Source organism: Odontesthes bonariensis, chromosome 21 (assembly GCF_027942865.1).
Source record: "Odontesthes bonariensis isolate fOdoBon6 chromosome 21, fOdoBon6.hap1, whole genome shotgun sequence".
In the NCBI taxonomy this organism is placed as follows: Eukaryota; Metazoa; Chordata; class Actinopteri; order Atheriniformes; family Atherinopsidae; genus Odontesthes; species Odontesthes bonariensis.
The window spans coordinates 1,576,354-1,599,019 of NC_134526.1; the positions used below are offsets into that span (position 1 = coordinate 1,576,354).

Genomic DNA, 22,666 nt, shown 5'->3' on the forward strand with positions numbered 1-22,666 from the left:
GTTCAAAAATGCACCGGTTAAAGTCTGGGATATGTGCAAAAGTGTGCAATTGCTGTTGAATGTGCAAAAAATGCAAGAAAATGCAAGAAAATGCAGTCCGGTTGTGTGTGAGTGAGGTGGTGGACTAGTCTCTGTTCTCATTCAGGGAACGGACAGCTTTAGATGCCAATTTGAACTTTTTAGCCCAATTTTGAAGCCTTTTGGTGCCAGTATTTTCAAAATATGGAATGCAAAGTGGAATTATTGAGTAGGGATAATTAGGGTCTGGGATATGTCAATGATTAGCAACAACATTGATTTTTAGGGATTTTTAATTTTTTTGTTATGCCTGATTTAAAAAAAAAAAACTCCTTCATTTCTGAAAAGGGCCATTTTTGTCCCCTTCTAAAATGATCCCCAAAATACCATATGTTAATATTTTTTTCCACTTTTTTTTCCATAAATCTTTTCTTCCACTTCAGTTCTGATCATAACCATCAAGTTTTCAATTATTTTCCAAAAATTAACCCTTTAAATACTAGTGTTTAAGCGGTAAACACCAATTTCTGTTAAAAAACACACACAAAAACTGCTGTATTTTCAATATATGCAATGCAAAGTGAAATATTCTATGGGGGATTATTAGGTCTGGGATATGTCATTGATGAGCTACAACATCAGTTTCATCAGCTTTTTAGTTTTTCTGCAATGGCAGATTACAGAAACAGCTCCCATAGACATCCATTATAATGAATACAGCATTAGTCTATGGCACACACACACACACACACTACACACATTGTTGTTGCTAAACATTGATTAGCAACAACAATGATTTTTAGGGATTTTTAATTTTTTTGTTATGCCTGATTTAAAAAAAAAAAACTCCTTAATTTCTGAAAAGGGCCATTTTTGTCCCCTTCTAAAATGATCCCCAAAATACCATATGTTAATATTTTTTTCCACTTTTTTTTCCATAAATCTTTTCTTCCACTTCAGTTCTGATCATAACCATCAAGTTTTCAATTATTTTCCAAAAATTAACCCTTTAAATACTAGTGTTTAAGCGGTAAACACCAATTTCTGTTAAAAAACACACACAAAAACTGCTGTATTTTCAATATATGCAATGCAAAGTGAAATATTCTACGGGGGATTATTAGGTCTGGGATATGTCATTGATGAGCTACAACATCAGTTTCATCAGCTTTTTAGTTTTTCTGCAATGGCAGAGTACAGAAACAGCTCCCATAGACATCCATTATAATGAATACAGCATTAGTCTATGGCACACACACACACACACACACACACACTACACACATTGTTGTTGCTAAACATTGATTAGCAACAACAATGATTTTTAGGGATTTTTAATTTTTTTGTTATGCCTGATTTAAAAAAAAAAAACTCCTTAATTTCTGAAAAGGGCCATTTTTGTCCCCTTCTAAAATGATCCCCAAAATACCTTGGTAGTTATGATCAGAACTGAAGTGGAATAAAAGATTTATGGAAAAAAAAAGTGGAAAAAATATTAATATATGATGTTTTTAGGTCGTTTTAAAAGGGGACAAAAATGTCCCTTTTCAGAAATTAAGGAGTTTTTTTCTACACAATGAAAAATTGTATTGTATATGATGTGTGTTTGAAATTTGAAAAAATAGTCAAAAATGCACAACTGGACCAAATATGATGAGTATTACTATCTACAGAGTGAAATGAGAGGAGAAAAGGTTTGAAACAATGAATGGGGTTGTACAGTATAGAACCCTCTTTGTTGAGCCCGTTAGGATGTCCTTATAACATTAATTCAATTTTACCAGGTTGCTAAAGCTTGTTTCTGTTTTCCCTTCACCCTTCATTGATCTGGAAAGCTCCTCTAAAGCTTTTGACAGTTGGTTTTGTGTGTGTTTTTTTAAACTTTTTAACCAGTTTACTCACCCAGAAGAATTTGGACTGTGATTACACACAGAAGTAAAGCCTTACTGCCTGATAGACAGCCCCTTGTGTGACCTCATTGTACTTGTATGATGACAATAAAGCTATTTATATCTATCTATTCTTTTCGATGACAATCAGACACTTATGACAGCAATATATTTACAGCAATATGTTCAACTTTAGTGAGTTTTTCTAAATAGTTTGATTATCGATGTCATCATTTGCTGATTTTTTTCAGTTAAAATCTTTTTTGTTGTTGTTTAAGCATTCTTTAGTTGTTTATTCAACAAATAAGACGACAATTGGTAGCAAGGAACCAATCAATATGCAGCTCAACCCTCAGGGATTTGTGTAATTGTAATTTCAATTGTTTTAACCATTTGCCTCTTAAATATCACCAAGATACAACATCCTGCATGATACCCCCGGGGGGTGGGGTGGCGTACCCTGCAGCAGACAAAAGATGCCAAAAGGCACTCCTGAGGGGCAAAAGCATAAATGTTTAGGATTCCCCATGTTCTGAGTCTTTATTCAGTCAGTAGGTCTACATGATGAGATTAATTTGAGTATATATGCTCTCTATTTCAGCAAGGGCAGTTATCCTTGGATATATGGCTGTGAGATAATGAGATAATTGACAATGGGAGATAAAATGCAGTCAAACTCAGTCAAATTCAATGTAATTAATTTAGAAACCAAATAAGTACAATCCACTATAATCCAGATCAGTCCATGCTATTATAACTGTATTCATATAATACCAATTCATAAAAAGGTACCGTACTGAGAAAAATAAATAAATAATTCGACAGATTGCATCAAGTTCTTAGGTACAAACAGATTGCATCATGGGAGATCTCCCGTAGTTGATCCCCTATCCCACAGGTCGAGGCCCACTAGTGGCCTGGCAAACTTCCGTTGTGTTTTGAGTGAACTTGCAGCGTTTCTTGCATGTGCTCTGGTCGTCTTTGTGATTGCCGCATTTTTCTCTTGCAGCGTTTTACTGTTGGATTTGTTTTGGCGTTTGCAGGTGTCGGCCACCGTAGGATCTGGAGGTGTAGTCGGGGAGAGAAGTCCAACAGAAGTCCAACAACAAAACACCACTCTGATTCAGATCGGGGGGGCCGTTCCTCCCAATCACGCCCCTCCAGGTCTCACTGTCATTGCCCACGTGACCATTGAAGTCCCCCAGCAGGACGAGGGAGTCTCCCGGAGGAGCACTCTCCAGTGCCTCCTCAGGGCCAGCTTCAGCAGCCGAGGATCAGACCGCCAAGGTCTCCGCCTTCGGCTGCCACCCAGCTCACACTGCACCCGACCCCCATGGCCCCTCCCACGGGTGGTGAGCCCGTCAGAAGGGGGACCCACGTCATTTCTTCGGGCTGTGCCCGACCGAGAATAATAATAATAATACTTTTTTTTTTTTTTAAAGCTTTCTTAACACTCAAGGACACTTCACAACACATTAAAAACACAATAAATAGGACATTACAAGTTAAAAAGAGCAATGAGGCTAGAGGGAGAATGCAGCTTCAAACAGATGGGTTTTGAGTTTTGATTTGAAGAGGAGTAAAGAGTCAATGCTGCGGATGTCTGGTGGGAGTGAGTTCCAGAGTTGGTGCTGAGAGGGCCCAGAGAGGTGGAGGGAGGAGGAAGACCTGAGGGAGCGAGAGGGGATGACAATGGAGAGGAGATCAGACAGATATGGGGGGGCAGGTTGTGGATGTCCTTGAATGTGTAAAGTAGGGTTTTAAAAGTAATTCTGAATTTGAACGGGAGCCAGTGAAGCTGCTGGAGAACAGGGGTGATATGGTGAAAGAAGGGGTTACCGGTGATGATGCGTGCTGCAGAGTTTTGAACCAGTTGAAGCTTATGAAGGGATTTGTGAGGGACACCGATAAGGAGTGAGTTACTGTAGTCGATGCGGGAGGTGACGAGGCTTTGGACCAGGAATAGCATCATCATCATCATCAACTTTATTTATAAAGCCTTTTAACACAGCCGTGGCTGAAACAAAGTGCTGTACAACACAAAATAAAACAAGGCATAAAACACAAGAACAATGTAAAAACAACAATAAACAACAACAATATTAAAATAATAAAAACAATAACAGAAACAGAGTCTCATGCTGGGTTAAAAGCCAGGGAATAAAAATGGGTTTTAAAGAGCATAAGGATGGAGAGGCTCAGAGAGGTAAGGCAGGGCGAGTCCATTTAAAGATTTAAAAACAGATAAAAGAATCTTAAAATGGACTCTAAAATGCACAGGCAGCCAGTGGAGGGAGGCTAAAATGGGAGTGATGTGCTCCCTCTTACGTGTTCCAGTTAGGAGGCGAGCGGCAGCATTTTGGACCAACTGGAGACGTGCGAAGGAGGACCGGCTGACTCCAAGATAAAGAGCATTGGAGTAATCCAGCCGAGATGTGATGAAGGCTGGATTACTGTTTCAGACTGCTTCACCTCTGCCAGCTGCCTAAGATAAAAAAAAAGCTGGACTTCACTACTGCACAAATTTGCCGGTCCAATTTAAAATCACTGTCCATCTTAAAACCCAAGTTTGTGACTGTTGGCTTCCTGTATTGCACCAAGGGGCCCAAGTCAACAGGAGGGGATTCACAGGAGCCACTGGGACCAAACACCATCACTTCTGTCTTCTTCTCGTTGAATCTTAAAAAGTTTAAGGACATCCAGGCTTTAATGTCTTCAAGACATAACAGAAGTGGTTTAAGAGAGAAAGCATCCTTCTTCCTTAGGGGCACATAGATCTGGCTGTCATCAGCATAGCAATGGAAAGAGATACCATGCTTTCTCAGGATGGAACCCAGGGGCCCTAACATTGAACCCTGTGGAACTCCATATGACAGCGGAGCAGAGCGGGACTCAGAAGCACCAAGGCTGACACACATGGTTCTGTCTGCCAGGTAGGACTTGAACCAGTCCAGGGCGATACCAGAGATGCCCACTAGGTCCTGCAACTGAAGCACCAAAAGGTTGTGGTCCACAGTATCGAAGGCCGCAGTTAAGTCCAGGAGGAAAAGAGTCACATAGTCTCCAGAGTCATTTGCCAGGAGGATATCATTAAAAACTCTTAATAATAATAATAGAATAGCAGTGGTGTGAGGAGTGAGAGAGGGGCGGAGACGATTAATATTACGTAAATGGAAATATGCAGACCGGGTAATGTTATTGATGTGGGAGTGGAAAGAAAGTGTGCTGTCGAGGATGACACCCAGACTCTTAACCTGAGGGGGACACTGTGGAGCTGTCTATGTAGATGTGGACTGCAGTGGTGAGTTCACCTGTTGCAGAGGTGAGCTGTCGAACAGAAAAGATGGTGAATGTTAGGAAGGTTTTCCTGAAGCGTTCATTGTAGAAGCAGAACTGAATCAGTCTGTTGGAGAGTGACCTCCGCTGTGTCTGTAGAGTTTCATGGAGAGGATGTGATGGATTGTCCATCACGGAGAGCATTTTGGTCAGCGATCTGCTGTCCCTCACCAACTCAAACATCTCCAAGTTCTGTCCCATGATTTTTCCAGCCTCAGACCGTATTATGATCAGAGTGGCCAAGTGGAGGTAGGACTGTGGCTCAGTATGCAGCTTTAATATGTGCATACAGAAGGTCCAGTGTTTTATTTCCTCACCGGTCTCGCTGCCGGGCAGGGAAGGTGTTTTGGAGAGCGCTAAAAGCTGGTGGCATGTGTATGTAAACACTGCTCCACAGGAGGCAGCGTGGAGGGCCGAGAGGACACAGTAAGAGTTAAGAGGCTGCAAGGCGATGAAAGCGCAGATTAAACAGTAAAACAACAAATAGACATTTTAAAAAGACACTAAAGTGCGTGAAGAACACCTGGAAGCAACAAAAGCTCTGCTGCAACAGGCGGCCGCTCTGAAGGCGCCATCTTCATCATGAAAGAACGGATGATCAGCTGTGTCAGAGGCAGCAGGGAGATCCAACAGCATTAAAACTGAAGTTTGCTGTTAATCACAGTTAGAATAAATCAATGCTTTGAGTTGAGCTCTTTCTGTTCAGTGGTTGACTCTAAACCTGATTAGATAGTAAATGTTTAGTATGTGCAGATGTTGTACTGTTTGTGTAGAACACTGTTGGTTTCCATGTGGTTATCAAAAGTCATTATTACAATTTTAGTAACTACACTGAAGTATTTAAGCATTAAAAAAAACACATAAGAGTGTTTGTTTGTTCACTCTGAGCATCATGAGAAGGGTTAATGTCTTCAGATGTCAGCATCTGACTTTAACCGAGTCTGAGCGGTCCGACGACATATTTTCACACTGAAGAGATGAAGGTGTGGCTGCCTTACAGATCTCATAGTTGGATAAACAATGTTTAGACTTTACAAAATCATCCTGTAACTTCAGTTATTCTGTAACTTTCCTCTATTTACTGTTAAATGAAACTAGCTGCTGAATTTAAGCTCAAACTAACCTATGAGGCAGATTAGCTTGAAAGCTCTCAGCATCACATCATGTAATGATGTGATGTGTGCTAATCAGATCAACTCCCAGCTGTAACACTAACTGATGAAAATAAATCAGCCTGCTTCCTTGTTGGCCTTGTCTCATTGAAACAGAACTTGACTCTGTTAGTTTCCTCATCTGTTTTACTCTGATTTATAATATCCTCAGATCAGAGTTTGTTGTTCAGGAACTTGGAGGCGTGTTTAACATGAACTCCTCTGGTCAGACAGGTTCTATCTGTCCCGCCTCCATCACAGGTGGACTCGGCTCTGACTGGTTCCAGGAAGCAGCTCACCTGTGTCTCAGTCTGTCGAGTGGAGTCTTCTTCTTCTTCAGCTCTGAACAATCTGTAAGTTCAAACTTTCCTGTTTGTTTCTGCTCTGTGATGTTGGAGAACATGTTCACTTCTTATTTCAGAACAAACTTTGATCAGTTTGTGGTTGAAGAAAAATCTACATGAATATCAGATTATTGCTTAACTGGAATCAAACAACATGATGATCAGATTATATGTTTATGTTTCATGTTTTTATTTTATTTAAGTTAAAATAAATTTATCACATAAATGTCCAGAAAAATAGCCGTAAAATCTCAAACACCCCTGAGGTGGATCGTACCATTTTCTAACAGGTTTTGAGATTATTATCTGAAAGGAGAGACAGATGTGTCATTTACAGACACGTAAGGCGGCCATGTTGTAATCATATTGTAATGTAAGCAGACATAACACAGAGGCTGTCATAAAGCTGTTATAACAGGTCAGCCATCTTGGCTGTGCCCTTATAAGGAGGATCAGCTGTGTCATTAGTTGCTATGGAGACAGCTGTGTGTGTAAGAGCAGAGGAGCTCTGACTGACAGGGAGACCTTGGTGCTCAATACTGACATGTTTGCCCCGAACAAACAGTCGCTGTTCGAAAACTACAAGTCATATCTGAAATATTTGTCAACTGTGAGCGCCAGAAGGGACGGCAGAAGCCACTGGTGTATTTTTCATGCTGCTCATATTTACGGTATTTTTTTAATGGCAGTTTTAAAAGCAGCCTTCACATTGATTTTATAAGGAGATGAGGCGACCTGGTTATAATGGCCGTCAATGGCAGCCCGAGTGGTCGCTCTCTGCGCTCAGAGGGGATTTGAGATAAAACCGTGAGGCCAAGCACAATGAGGGTGACTTTGGGTGAAAGAGGACAAAAATACCTACATTTTGAAGTATATTTCGTCTGGGTGCAGCAGACATTTTGGATGTGAGAGAAGTTTGTTTGAGTGATTTTGGTATTAATTTCAAGCTGGTAAAAACAGAGTGTGAGACCCCAGGACAGCAGAGTGAGAGGAGTCCTGATTTTTCCTGAAAGTTAAACTGCTGTTGTGTCAAAGCTTTACAATATATCAGCAAACCCTTTAGTTCAGTTAAAGTTGAGTCTTTCCTGACCCGTTTAAACTTTGAATGATGTCTCTGTGATGAAGTATGGCTGAGTTATGAGGCCTCCAAATGGGGCTATTTTATCCCATTATACATGAATTTTAATGCATTTCCAAGTTTTGATTTTGATTTAATTTCAGCTCCTTTTTCTCAGTATTTAGACTTTTGATCAGCTTTATTAAAAGCCTCACACAGCTCAGATCTAACATCTGTCCCTGTTTGTATTTGCTGTTAAAAAGTCCTCTGAAAACTAAACAGACAGAATCCTTCATCATCGTCATCGGGATCATGAGGTGTGTGCTGGGCTGTAGTTCCATGCCTCCCTCTAGTGGACAGGTGGTGGAAGTACAGCAGCTGATGGCAGCTTCCTCTGCCTCAGCACTCCTGTCTGACTGCATTCAGCTGACACTGATATGAAACAGAGAATCAGAGCCAATCAGAGGAGGAGCAGCTGATCTTTTTACAGCACAGATGATGGAAAAGAGGATGTGAGTTGATGTGCAGATGAATGATGTGTGTTTCCTCTGCAGATGAAGGTAGAAAGTGTGTGTGAGCTGATGTGAGTTCAGCAGCATGGATCAGTGTGAGGACACTAAAACCTCTCTGTGTGGGGAACATGAGAGCCGGAGCAAAGCTCAGAGGTGAGGTGACCATCTCTAACTGTCCATGACTCTTCTCCATGTCAGAGCTCAGCACTCACATCACCAAACCACCTTTATTCACAGGAACCAGCCTGGATCTGCACCTGAACCTGAACCTGAACCTGAACCTGGACCTGAACCTGAACCTGGACCTGAACCTGAACCTGAACCTGAACCTGAACCTGAACCTGAACCTGAACCTGAACCTGAACCTGAACCTGAACCTGAACCCAGCTGTGTGTCCTTTAAGAGCGACAGGTCCAATCCTCGGATTTTTAATTTCCAACATGATGTCCCATCCGACAAACAGTGAGTATCTGTCAGTGTTCAGTGGAGGCTGCATCATGTTTCAGATGAATTGTTTCAGACTTGGATCAGTTCTTGATGTCTCTGATGAGATTAATTAGCTGCATCATGTGTGTAATGTGATGTTTACTTTAGTCTTTCTGTTCTTTATTGAAACAATAAGGAGAGGGAGATGATTAGTTCAGGTCAGAGAGTGAGAGATTTATCCAGGTGATAGTATCGGTTGGCTCTGACTGAGTCCAGGAGGGGTTCCAGTGTGGAGGGGAAGAGGCTGTGGTGGCTCTGAGTTGGCGGTGGGAATGAAGTTCAGTTGAATCCAGGTGATCATCATGTTTCAGACAGCAGTGGTGACTTGGCCAGGTTACTCTTAAGACATCGGGGGAAAAAATCATGAAGAAACTTTTCCAAACTATGAACGGTGTGGGCGTGACCAGGCGGTGAAAATCATGTGATGGCGTTTGTGATTTGAAAGCCTTATCATCATCGCAAGGTCATGAATTTTAGCACACACGTCCACCCTGACGACCGTAACGTATGTAAAGGGTATCCATGGTCTCCGCATTGGGATTAGTTTTGCGTGGGATGACGGAATTCGGTACACTCATTCGTCATGCCCAGACGCACAAAAAAGTCTCTTGCCACCATGGTCCCACGTCCACAGGAAGGCGGCCATTTTGGATGGAAGGTTTGTTTTGGTGCCATTTTTGACCGATTCCACTCTTTGCATATGATCGAACTCGTCCTGCAGATTTGATGCTACAATCTTCAAACTTGGCCAGGTTACTCTTAAGACATGGGGGGAAAAAATCATTGGGCATCTTTTTCAAAACTTAAAGGGCGTGGCCGTGGCGACGCCTCAAAGTTCGATGACTCGCCATCAGTGGTGTAGTGGTCCCTGGAGAAGTGGGTATACTCTCAAGTTTTAGATCCAGTGACATGTAAAACTACTCTATTGAGTTAACCCAATAATCTGTCAGTAGTATTTACTCACTATTACAAAATTATCATGACTTGATCAGGTGCAGTTTGTAGGTGTTACTGGTCACACAAGCAGCCTGCATGAATGTAAAATATATTCAACATGAGGCAAACATGGTGTTTCAGGTCATTTTTCAGCATTTATTTAAATAAAATACTTACAATCTGAAGTTGACAATGCATCCTTGTTCATATTTCACCAAAAAGCATTCCCTTCCAAACATCAAAACCAATCAGATAAACTCAAAAGTGCACTGTCGTAACATTGAAACAAACTATTTACTTTTCAAGAGCTGAACACTAATCCACCATACTTTGTTAGATATACAGAATATAAATATCACTGCAAATATTGAATATAATTTTTTGGATGAATGTTATTTTAAATCATTGAACACAATTTGAATTTAAATTCTTCTTTTTATTTGGCAGTCCAGAGGTCTGGCCAGTCGCTATTGCTGTCTACAGAAAAACAACTAAAATGATGCATATCTCTCACACTCACAATATTGTGCTCACAGTATTCACCAGCAGGACATACGCATAATGCTACGAGCTTCAAACTTTACCAGGTTACTCTTAAGACATGGGGGGGAAAAAATCATGGAGATACCTTTTCAAACTCTGAACGGTGTGGGCGTGGCCAGGCGGTGAATATCGTGTGATGGCGTTTGTGATTTGAAAGCCTCATCATCATCGCAAAGTCAAGAAACTTGGCACACACGTTGACCCTGACGACCTCGTACGTATGTAAAGGGTATCGTATGTGGGCGGAGCAAAATTGTTCAGTGGCGCCCCCTAGAAATTTTCAAAAACCCAAAAAATTCAAATGTGCTCGTACGTACGCAGAGGGTATCGTGCGTGTGGGCAGAGCTGCGCAACTGCGGCGTCCAGCGCATGCCCCAATGTGCGCACATCTCGATCCCGCATACAGTTGCTTGCAGCTTTCTAGTTCCAGATTGAAGTTTTTGTTGTATCTTAGAAACTACAGCTACGATCCAACCAACACGTCAGCTGGACTCCTCACAAAGAAACAAATCTTTTGTCTGTTCACACAGTTCTGCATCCCTTCCTCCTCACACTGCTTCATCTGACCTCAGCTTCCTCCCACTGTTAGAAACACACTGAGCTCTTATCTTCTGGAACACAGATGCTGATGATGTGCAGCTTCAGAGTTAATCAGCTGCTTTATGGCTGCGTTCATCAAACTTGCGTAAGACGAAAAACGTGCGTAGGTCGTGTGTACGTTCTTTTCTGCGCAAAGGTTGGCATTTATCAAATCCATCGTGAGCGCAGGAAAGATGAAATCGCCACGACAGGTCTGAGGGCGTGTACGCACTTTTCCATTTTGACTTGCGGTGACTGCAATAGCATACATAAACAGCAGCGTCACTAGTGCGTGCCTTATGAGTCGCAACAAATCCCTTGGTTAAAATTACAGACTTATCACTTCAAAGAAGGCCCATGTTTTATTTGACTTCAACATAAATATAAACATAAACGCAAATTAAATAAATTAAACAAGTACAACTCCGTAATTGGAAGAGTGATATGGCTCATTATTCAACCGCGCACCCTCACACCGAACAGGAGAGGCGCTTTAACACTGCGCACTGTGGAGAGGTTAGGGCACCTAAAGGGCAGGTGGATCTGTCTCTCGGCTGCGGGGGGAACCCTTCTATATCCGCCCGAAAAGGTATGCAATATTATTATTGCATGCGGGGTTCTCCATACATTGCCCAAAAAAATGGAGTGCCATTTCCAGATGTACATCCAGAGGACCCCGTACCCAGAGATCCCACCAGCCTGCACATTCTGTTATTCAAGGAAAAAAGACATGCTGCGTCCGAGAGCTGCGACCTTTTTTGTGGCCAATTTCATATCGGACCACTTCTTCCTGATCTTATTGGAGAAAAAGTAAAACGTCGTTAAATTTTAGATTTCATTTAATCTGGAGTTTATCACGTTTTATTGACCATCACAGTAGGGGAAAATACATAACTCGTCCGGTCTGCGATTTACATCGCCAACGCTGGTGACAGCCGTCCCAGCTGTCAACAGCGCTGACAGCGTTTCTTTGCCGCCTTTCGTCTATCCATGTCGCAAATCTAGAGGTGCGGCCCTTTTATAGAAGGCGTGGTTAGGATCATTACGATGGATTTCACCCGCCGGATTTATCAACAGCCGCTCTGTTTTACGATGGGATTGGTGTGGTACGCATGTTCTGTAAATCTCACTTGAGCCTCTGCGTACGACGAGTTCTCCGCTCACATATACGATGCTTTCTACGACGGCTTGATAAATGAGGCCCAATGTGAGCTCATTCTTCATGATTCCTCCACAGAGTGGACCAGCAGAGCTCAGAGGGTCCCAGTGGTCCGTCTGCCCAGCAGCATCAAACACAGCTGGACTCCATATTTATGGTCTGTACATGTACAACAACTACTTTTCCATCTGTTCTGCTCACAGCCATCTCCATGCTGCACTCTGTAGACCAGTGGGTTGTCAGTGTGTCCAACATGGATCTGATGTTTGGCTCCATGGTTTCAGTCTGATTGGCTCATTCATATAGTTTTCTGTTCCAGCTGCTGGAGGACAACATGCTCACTTTTGTGAAGGAGGAGCTGAAGAAGATGCAGAAGGCTCTGAGTCCAGATTACCCAGAATGCTTAGAGAGTCAGAGGGAGGGTGAGGATGAAGAGCAGAGGAGCAGCAGAGAGGCATTAGTGAAGATCACAGTTCACTTCCTGAGGAGAATGAAGCAGGAGGAGCTGGCTGACCGTCTGCAGAGCAGTAAGAGGATTTCTCTAAAGGTTTAACCTGCTGGATAAATGACACATTTACTGATGTCTCAGCACACAGAACAGCAGATGTTCAGATACTCATTCTGTACAGGGTTGAAATGTCTGTTTACTGATGTTATTTCTTGTCTTCATTCAGAACCTTGTGGACGTAAACTTAAATCTGCTCTGAAGAAGAAGTTCCAGTGTGTGTTTGAGGGGATTCCTAAAGCAGGAAAGCCAACCCTTCTGAATCAGATCTACACAGAGCTCTACATCACAGAGGGAGGGAGCGGAGAGGTCAATGATGAACATGAGGTCAGACAGATTGAAGCAGCATCCAGGAAAGCAGGCAGAGCAGAAACATCCATCAGACAAGAAGACATCTTTAAAGGCCCACCTGGAAGAGATGAACCAATCAGAACAGTGCTGACAAAGGGAGTGGCTGGCATTGGGAAAACAGTCTTAACACAGAAGTTCACTCTGGACTGGGCTGAAGGCAAAGCCCACCAGGACATCCACTTCATGTTTCCATTCACTTTCAGAGAGCTGAATGTGCTGAGAGAGAGAAAGTTCAGCTTGGTGGAGCTTGTTCATCACTTCTTTACTGAGACCAAAGCAGCAGGAATCTGCAGCTTTGAACAGTTCCAGGTTGTGTTCATCTTTGACGGTCTGGATGAGTGTCGACTTCCTCTGGACTTCCACAGCAAGGAGCCCCTGGCTGATGCTACAGAGCCCACCTCAGTGGATGTGCTGCTGACAAACCTCATCAGGGGGGAGCTGCTTCCCTCTGCTCGCCTCTGGATAACCACACGACCCGCAGCAGCCAATCAGATCCCTGCTGGCTGTGTTGGCATGGTGACAGAGGTCAGAGGGTTCACTGACCCACAGAAGGAGGAGTACTTCAGGAAGAGATTCAGAGATGAGGAGCAGGCCAGCAGGATCATCTCCCACATGAAGACATCCCGAAGCCTCCACATCATGTGCCACATCCCGGTCTTCTGCTGGATCACTGCTACAGTTCTGGAGGATGTGTTGGACACCAGAGGGGGAGCAGAGCTGCCCAGCACCCTGACTGAGATGTACATCCACTTCCTGGTGGTTCAGGCCAAAGTGAAGAAGCTCAAGTATGATGGAGGAGCTGAGACAGATCCACACTGGAGTCCAGAGAGCAGGGAGATGATTGAGTCTCTGGGGAAACTGGCTTTTGAGCAGCTGCAAAAAGGAAACCTGATCTTCTATGAATCAGACCTGACAGAGTGTGGCATCGATATCTCAGCAGCCTCAGTGTACTCAGGAGTGTTCACACAGATCTTTAGAGAGGAGAGAGGGCTGTACCAGGAGAAGGTGTTCTGCTTCATCCATCTGAGTGTTCAGGAGTTTCTGGCTGCTCTTCATGTGCATCTGACCTTCATCAACTCTGGAGTCAACCTGATGGGAGAAGATGAAGAACAAGAAGAAACAACCTACATTGATCTGAATGATCTCAATCAATGGGCTGTGTACAGGGCCTCAGAGAGTCCAAATGGACACCTGGACCTGTTCCTCCGCTTCCTCCTGGGTCTTTCGCTGCAGACCAATCAGAGGCTCCTACGAGGCCTGCTGACACAGACAGGAAGTAGCTCACAGACCAATCAGGAAACAGTTGATTACATCAAGTATAAGATCAGTGAGAATCTGTCTGCAGAGAGAAGCATCAATCTGTTCCACTGTCTGAATGAACTGAAGGATCGTTCTCTGGTGGAGCAGATCCAACAGGCCCTGAGTTCAGGACGTCTCTCCACAGATAAACTGTCTCCTGCTCAGTGGTCAGCTCTGGGCTTCATCTTACTGTCATCAGGAAAACATCTGGATGTGTTTGAGCTGAAGAAATACTCTGCTTCAGAGGAGGCTCTTCTGAGGCTGCTGCCAGTGGTCAAAGCCTCCAACAAAGCTGTGTGAGTACAGAGATAAATATGTTTTAAATGCTCTGTTTACTTGTTAAAAGGAGAGAAAATAACTGAGTTATTTCTCAGATAATTTCAGATTGTAGATAACACAGATTCACAGCAAACAGTTCCATCAGATCAGTTTACATCAAGAGGCAAGAAACACGCTGCAAGAATGTGGCAACACCTTATAATATATAACTAGAAAATTTCTGAAGAAATTTTGATGGGTGCCAATCTACTGCCCACCCTATCAACAAACCCTTTAGTTCAGTTAAAGATGAGAGTCTCCTGTCACATAAACTTTTAATGAGGTCTCTGTGATGTCAATGGCTGAGTTATGAGGCCTCAAAAATAGGGCAGTTTTTGGCATTTTTGGCTCATTAAGTGCTTTTCAATTGATTTTCCCATTGAATTTTTTACCTCTGCGAGGCCCAACATTTCTAAGACAGGTCTGATGAAGACAGTTATGTCATTTTTATCAAGGTTCTGTTTAAAATACAGCTTTTATGGCATTTTCAAAATGGCCTCGGTAAGTGCTTTTCGATCCATTTTCCCAATGCATTTTCAAATTTCCCCTCTATCTGTTTAAAGGAGAAACGCAGATCAGATTTATAACATTAAGCTGTTATAGCAGGGCATCCATCTTGGCTCTGCCCTCATAAGCAGTCTTAGAACAGAGCAGGCTAACAGGGCGTTGCCCCGTAACAGGAGCAGGTCTGTGTCACTGACATGTACGCTCACTATGGCTTCTTAAAATTGCACTATAATTTTGACTGCACTCGACTGTCTCGAACAAACAGTCGCTGTTCGAAAAGTAAAAGTCGTATCCGAATAATTCTTAAATCGTCAGCGCCTCAAGAGATGGCAGAAGCCAGCGGTGTAATTTTCTTTCGGCTACTATGTGTGGCTCGTTTTTTATGGCAGTTTTAAAATAATTTTTCACCTGAATTTTACGAGTTTAGGCCCTAATAATGGAAATGGAGAGGCGACCTCTGGGCTCAGAAGCAATTTGTAAGAAGTCTGTGAGGCAGAGCTCAATGAGTGTGACTTTGGGTGAAAGAGGACAAATATGCCTACATTTTGAAGTAAAATTTGTCCAGATCGGGCAGATATTTTGGACATGAGAGACATTTGTTCGAGGAATTGGTGCAGTATCGAAATTAGAGTGGGGATTTGAGTGGGAGAGACACCTTGGCCGAGATGTAGTCTTCCTAAAACGTAAACTACCGTTGTGTCAAAGCTGTATAATGTATCCACAAACCCTTTAGTTCAGTTAAAGCCGAGAGTCTCCTGTCACATATAAACTTTGAATGAGGTCTGTGCGATGCTGTATGGCTGAGTTATAAGGCCTCTAAAATAGGTAAGGTTTTTCATTTTCCCATCCACAATTTTCCCACTTTTTCCCATTTTGCCGGAATTCTTTACGACTAATGAGAGCCAAACGTAATAGCACACCGATCGAGGTCGTTGTGCAGCGGTGTGTTTTTTATGCCGTTCGGACCATCAGTGCTAGACTAGTTAGCCGTCAAAATATAGGGTGGAAACGGAAAAATAATATTTAGTATACACAAGAGTAATATGTGTGTCTAATGCCTTTGGCATTGGCACCCAATAATTAGGATAAATGTCATCATTATTTATCAATTTAACCATCTTTAACTTGAATAATGAATAACTACATAACTTAATTCTCTTCCTGTTATTCCCTCCTCAGACTGAGCGACTGTAACCTCTCAGAGAGAAGCTGTGCAGCTCTGTCCTCAGCTCTCAGCTCCCAGTCCTCCAGCCTGACAGAACTGGACCTGAGTAACAACAACCTGCAGGATTCAGGGCTGAAGCAGCTGTCTGTTGGACTGCAGAGTCCAAACTGTAACCTGGAAGCTCTCAGGTCAGGATTCATTCAACTGTTCAGCTGCTGATCATTTTAATTCTGCTTTACAGTCATGGATGAACAGCTGACCTGTTCAGGATGGTGTCTGCTGTTGGACTTTTCTCTCAGTTTCTGCCATTTGTGTTGTTTCCTGCAGCCTGTCAGGCTGTCTGATCACAGAGGAAGGCTGTGCTTCTCTGGTCTCAGCTCTGACCTCCAACCCCTCCCATCTGAGAGAGCTGGACCTGAGCTACAACCATCCAGGAGACTCAGCAGTGAAGCAGCTCTCAGCTGGACTGGAGGATCCACAGTGGAGGCTGGACACTCTCAGGTATGGAGAGCTCTGCTGCAGCATCACACAAAGGAAGAGCTGGAAACATGATCTCTGTCCTTCACTCAGTCTTTTCTGTGATGCTGGTGATTAGTTTTGTATGAACAGTGTGGGAGCAGACTCCTCAGCACTTTTAGTATCTGTGGGTCTTGTCAGCCACATGTTTGATTCAAATGAAGTGATTGAAAATGTATTATTTTATAATTACTCCACAGAAATTGAGCTAAGATCATGGAGTGTGACGTGGAAATGATAATAAATTAAATACTTTTTCCTTCAGTTGAAAGCATGTCCCATGAACCCAAAAACCGCACTATGGTTAAGAAACATCTATATGTTTACATATATAATATAATTATATATCTAAACGTTTCTGCAGACCAGTCATCCTCCACAGCAGCTTTCCACAGAGGGACAGCACTGAAACAGCTTAGGAAGGGCCCAAAGGATCCTTTGCTCAGGTCCTGGTACCAGACGCTCCAGGACACCTTCAGGTGTTCTTTGACGCCTGGATAGGTCGGAGCTCTTTTGACAGGATGAGGAGAGCAAACTCTATATTAGGCAGGCGGTCATAATGTTATGGCTGATCGGTGTATAAATATGTCAGACACAGTTATGAAACATCAGTCCCAGAAAGAAGTTTCTGACTAATTTTCATGACATTTTTCTGTCATTTTTTCTCTGTTTCTCATTATATCATGAACACAGAAACATGGTGAGCAGAACCTCTGAAACATCCCATCCTGTCCACCTACTTTCATAACTTATTTCCATAACTTCAGACACAGTCCGCTCCTTTCCCTTCTAACCGGCTCATGAGCTGGTTAGAAGTGATGCCGAGCAGCGAGGGAGGAGCAGACCTCTGTGAGGAGGAGGAGGAAATGTCTGCCAGCATTAGCCGGTGTCCCCTTAAAACAGCGTGGATCTGTCAGAATGATGGAGGTTTATCGTGTCATTCCTCAGATAAATGGGCCCCAAAGAAAACATACATACCAGCAACCATCTGCTGGTTAATGCACAGCCTGTAAGGAAACATATTCAGCAGATTCAGAGACTTTATTCATCCAGTTAAAGGGACATTTCTGTGTTTCTGAAGTGGGGCTGTGTGAGTCCTCATGAGCAGTCAGCATCTCTCTCAGTGTAGAACAATGTGTGTGTGAGAGCCATGTAATGTCCATGTTTGATGCTGAAAGAGACGGTGCTGCTCTGACCCCCCTCCTCCTTTCAGGGTGGAGCCTGCTGGAGAACGATGGCTGACACCAGGGCTGAGGAAGTGTGAGTGTGTTCTTCATCTGATTCATGACATCCAGCCATCTTCACACTGTCACATCACTCATTGATCAAAGTGAACAGATGATGGATCAATAACTGCAGCTGGACTGTGTTTGTTCTCTCCATCAGATTCCTGCCAACTCACAATCGACAGGAAAACAGTGAGCAGATACCTGAAACTGTCTGACAACAACAGGAAGGTGACACATGTGGAGGAGGTTCAGTCATATCCTTATCATCCAGACAGGTTTGATGGCTGGCCTCAGCTGCTGTGTAGAAATGTTCTGACTGGTCGCTGTTACTGGGAGGTCGAGTGGAGAGGAGGAGCTAATATATCAGTGAGTTACAGAAGAATCAGCAGGAGAGGAGGAGGAGACTGTGTGTTTGGAAGCAATGATCAGTCCTGGAGTCTAAGCTGCTCTGATCAGTTTGGTTACTCTGTCTGGCACAATAACAGACAAACATCCATCCCCTCCTTCTCCTCCTCCTCCTCCTCCTCCTCCTCCTCTGTCGGTAACAGAGCAGCAGTGTATGTGGACCGTCCTGCTGGCACTCTGTCCTTCTACAGAGTCTCCTCTGACACACTGATCCACCTCCACACCTTCAGCACCACATTCACTGAAGAACCTCTGCATCCTGGATTTGGGGTCTGGTCACCTGGTTCCTGGTTGTCTCTGTGCTGAGTATACAGAGTGTCCTTCTGTCAGAGAATCCCTGCTGAACAGATAGTTCAGTCTGTTCATGTCTGTCTCTTTCACTCAGAAACACCTTTTCAGATTCATGGATTCAGTCAGTTTCTGTTTGAAACTCTTCTGAATGATTCCTTGGAAACTTCTTCCTCTTCCGGTCCTTTAAAGATGGAAGCTGCCATTCTTCCAGGATGTTGTTTTTCTGTGTGTTTCCAGTCAAAGCTTCACACTGAGTATCAGCAGGTTGTGTTTCTCTGCAGCTCACTTCAGCTGAGCCCATTCAGTTGATGTCAGCTGCAGTTAGTTTGCTGCACATGTGACAAACTGTGACATCAGAGAGGAATCACTGAGCTGCATCAGCCCAGATGAATTCCAACCTGCTGACAGATCTTCACTGATTCTGCTGCAATGAGCAGAAGTCTGGTGAGCAGCTGGGGTTCATCCTGATGATGTGCGATTATAGACTCAACTAGAAAATTTCTGAAGAAATTTAGATGGGGCCTGCCAAAGTGTGCGTATCGCTCAACCAATCACGGCTGCTCAGGAATGGTTCGCAAGGCCTAAAGAAAAAGCATTCAAGCCTAAACGGCATCAAAGCCGTTTAAATATAAAAATTTAAAGCGGCGAACTGTCCCTTTAAATCGGCGAACTGTCCCTTTAAACAGGCGAACTGGCCCTTTAAAGAGGCGAATTGTCCCTTTAAAGCGGTTAATTGTGCTGTTGAAACTTCAAAGGACTGGCTGGGCCACTAATAGTCTTGTTTCTATGGTAACATTTAACTGACAGTTAAGGTGCCCCAGCTGCTGCTACACTAATTATATGAGACTCAGGCTTCTCAGAGCCAAAAAACCTCTACGAACAGATGCTTCCCATTCGGAAACCGTAAGAGGTACGGAACAAATTCTCGCAGAATGAGCGAGGGACGCCTTTGGACTTCAATATTCCCGCGTTTCAAATCTGTAGCACATTCACAGTGAAAGCACGAATGAGAGAAAGAAGGGCTGCAGGAGCTGCTGAGATTCTGAGAATTGGATGAATTAAAATGGGGATTTGAGGTTTTTGAGCCCCGACATCACTTTGCTCTGAGGGGCTCTGAGAGCAAACGGTCAGCCCTAGATGAAATTTAAAAACATTTTATGAATCCCAACATGCGTGCCTATATTATGACAGTACATAATGGCATTGGAGCGATATTTGTTGGCGTGAGGGCGATTCGAAAATGAATCTGAGGTCAGAACTCTTGCTCTTCCCACACTCTAATGAAATGGCAGTTGTGCTCTAAAAATTCAAATTTTGCAGATTTTGGCCAAAACTTTGGGTCGCTTGGAGGCATGCTGTGGGAAATCCGTAGCAGGTATCGACATGGCGTCTTCACTTCTGAACACAGCACGGACGTATCTACAAACTGACATTTGAATGGCGTTTCTAGGTTAATGCATGATGACACAGTAACTGCTCAAAATTTTGGGTTTTTTATTATTTTTCCAGGTCATCCCCCTGTTTATTCCTAGGGGGGCTTTGGGGGGCTGTTTTTTGCTTATTACGTCGCCATGGTAACTCCAATCTTCAATAAAAGTAATAGCCCGCAACAACTCATCGAGCAGGTCGTTTTGATATATATATGGGCCCGCATTAATGTGGACGGAAGAATAAATATAGCCTATAAATAAATAAACTAGAAAATTTCTGAAGAAATTTAGATGGGGCCTGCCAAAGTGTGCGTATCGCTCAACCAATCACGGCTGCTCAGGAATGGTTCGCAAGGCCTAAAGAAGAAGCATTCAAGCCTAAACGGCATCAAAGGATGTAATGGATGCTTCTTCTTAAAGTGGCGAACTGTCCCTTTAAAAAGGCGAACCGTCCCTTTAAAGAGGCGAACTGTCCCTTTAAAGCGGCGAACTGTCCCTTTAAAGCGGCGAACTGTCGCTTTAAAGCGGCGAACTGTCCCTTTAAAGCGGCGAACTGTCGCTTTAAAGCGGCGAACTGTCCCTTTAAAGCGGCGAATTGTCCCTTTAAAGTGGTTAATTGTGCTGTTGAAACTTCAAAGGACTGGCTGGGCCACTAATAGTCTTGTTTCTATGGTAACATTTAACTGACAGTTAAGCTGCCCCAGCTGCTGCTACACTAATTATATGAGACTCAGGCTTCTCAGAGCCAAAAAACCTCTACGAACAGATGCTTCCCATTCGGAAACCGTAAGAGCTACGGAAAAAATTCTTGCAGAATGAGCGAGGGACGCCTTTGGACTTCAATATTCCCGCGTTTCAAATCTGTAGCACATTCACAGTGAAAGCACGGATGAGAGAAAGAAGGGCTGCAGGAGCTGCTGAGATTCTGAGAATTGGATGAATTAAAATGGGGATTTGAGGTCTTTGAGCCCCGACATCACTTTGCTCTGAGGGGCTCTGAGAGCAAACGGTCAGCCCTAGATGAAATATGAAAACATTTTATGAATCCCAACATGCGTGCCTATATTATGACAGTACATAATGGCATTGGAGCGATATTTGTAGGCGTGAGGGCAATTCGAAGATGAATCTGAGGTCAGAACTCTTGCTCATCCCACACTCTAATGAAATGGCAGTTGTGCTCTAAAAATTCAAATTTTGCAGATTTTGGCCAAAAATTTGGGTCGCTTTGAGGCATGCTGTGGGAAATCCGTAGCAGGTATCGACATGGCGTCTTCACTTCTGAACACAGCACGGACGTATCTACAAACTGACATTTCAACGGCGTTTCTAGCTTAATGCATGATGACACAGTAACTGCTCAAAATTTAGGGGTTTTTATGATTTTTCCAGGTCATCCCCCTGTTTATTCCTAGGGGGGCTTTGGGGGGCTGTTTTTTGCTTATTACGTCGCCATGGTAACTCCAATTTTCAATAAAAGTAATAGCCCGCGAAAACTCATCGAGCCGCTCGTTTTGATATATATATTGTTGGGATGTGCGCGGCATATGGGCCCACATTAATGTGGACGGAAGAATAAATATATAAATCTATAAATCTATAAAGAGACACGTTTTCAATGTTAAATCCCATAGACTTTTGCCAACGGAATAGTAATAGGAGCTTTGCCATGCATTTGCATGCAGTGCTCTCCTATGCAATGCTATGGCAGGCCCCAATTATCGATTTCTCAGACATTGACATTTTACATCATTATTTTTAAAATTCAGTATCACAATGTTTGACTTTGTATTTGAAATGTTGAATTTTTAAAATCTTCAATAAATATTTTCAAAACTCATTTTGATATTTTTTTGTTTTAGATTAATTTGTATTCAGTATCTGAGCATTTAGACTTTTTAATGATTTTAGACTTTGATAAAATGTTTAATTATTTATCTAAAAACTTTACTTTATTTATTAAAATGTATAATTTTTATAAATTGTATCTCCGATGTTTTATCAATATCTTTATTTCTTTATGGATTGTTTTTACTCTTTATCTCAACAGATTGATTCAATTGTTACTTTTTCTTAGAGGACGTTGAGTTTTAATAGATTTTTCTTCCAGAGTATTTGATTCTTTTAAAATGTAGATTTCTTTAGATTTAACAGGATCCTGAGCTATTTAAACTCCTCCACTTGAGGCAGAGACTCATCACGGACCTGGAGGGTATGGTGCAGTATGAGGGCCAAAATTAAGACCATTGATCACCCGGCGGTGGCTACATACTTGTCACAGGAGGCTATATCTATTCTGAAGTCAGTTGTTGATCTGATCATTGATAAGTCCGCACCGGTGGCCAATGAGAAAGCGAGTACTCGTTCTACTCATTGATCCCCGAAGGGAGATTACCAACTAGTAAACCAGTAATTGTATTTTAACGATTAATCTTTCCATTTTCTTGGTTGGTATCTTGACTGAAATGTAGAGTAACCTACGTATCGATATAATTCAATATAAAGGGCACTCATTGGCTACTCAGCCAGAAAACCACAAAATATGTCGCTCGTTAGCTCCGGCTTTCCTGTTCTTGGCAGTTACAATAAACAAGAAACAGGCTAAAGTTAAAGTTATTTTTGTTTGTTCTTACCAAGATG

General features: G+C 42.9%; 2 protein-coding genes across 5 annotated transcripts in view; both read left to right on the forward strand.

Moving 5' to 3' along the window:
* Positions 1 to 6,682: 6,682 nt before the first annotated feature.
* Positions 6,683 to 22,666, forward strand: part of LOC142371511 (protein NLRC3-like) — a 35,462-nt gene continuing 19,478 nt past the window's right edge. For 3 of the 4 annotated variants that reach the window (XM_075454188.1, XM_075454192.1, XM_075454193.1), the window contains exons 1-2: positions 6,683 to 6,747; positions 8,350 to 8,460. In XM_075454188.1, coding sequence (XP_075310303.1) covers positions 8,393 to 8,460 — 68 coding nt within the window. In that variant the 5' untranslated portion in view covers positions 6,683 to 6,747; positions 8,350 to 8,392. Of the gene's footprint in view, positions 6,748 to 8,143; positions 8,461 to 22,666 lie in introns of those variants that run through there. The other variant, XM_075454190.1, reaches the window with a different exon arrangement.
* Positions 14,976 to 21,866, forward strand: LOC142371825 (stonustoxin subunit alpha-like). Its single transcript, XM_075454575.1, has 5 exons — positions 14,976 to 14,984; positions 16,170 to 16,180; positions 16,483 to 16,656; positions 17,885 to 17,931; positions 18,058 to 21,866. Exons 1-5 carry the CDS (start codon positions 14,976 to 14,978, stop codon positions 18,609 to 18,611), a joined length of 795 nt encoding a protein of 264 aa, XP_075310690.1. The 3' UTR covers positions 18,612 to 21,866.

Excerpts from the sequence above, each read along its gene's own strand:
- LOC142371825 (XM_075454575.1), top strand. Across the intron at positions 16,657-17,884 it reads TGGAGGCTGGACACTCTCAG|GGTGGAGCCTGCTGGAGAAC; the intron begins GTATGGAGAGCT and ends TCCTCCTTTCAG. Across the intron at positions 17,932-18,057 it reads GACACCAGGGCTGAGGAAGT|ATTCCTGCCAACTCACAATC; the intron begins GTGAGTGTGTTC and ends TCTCTCCATCAG.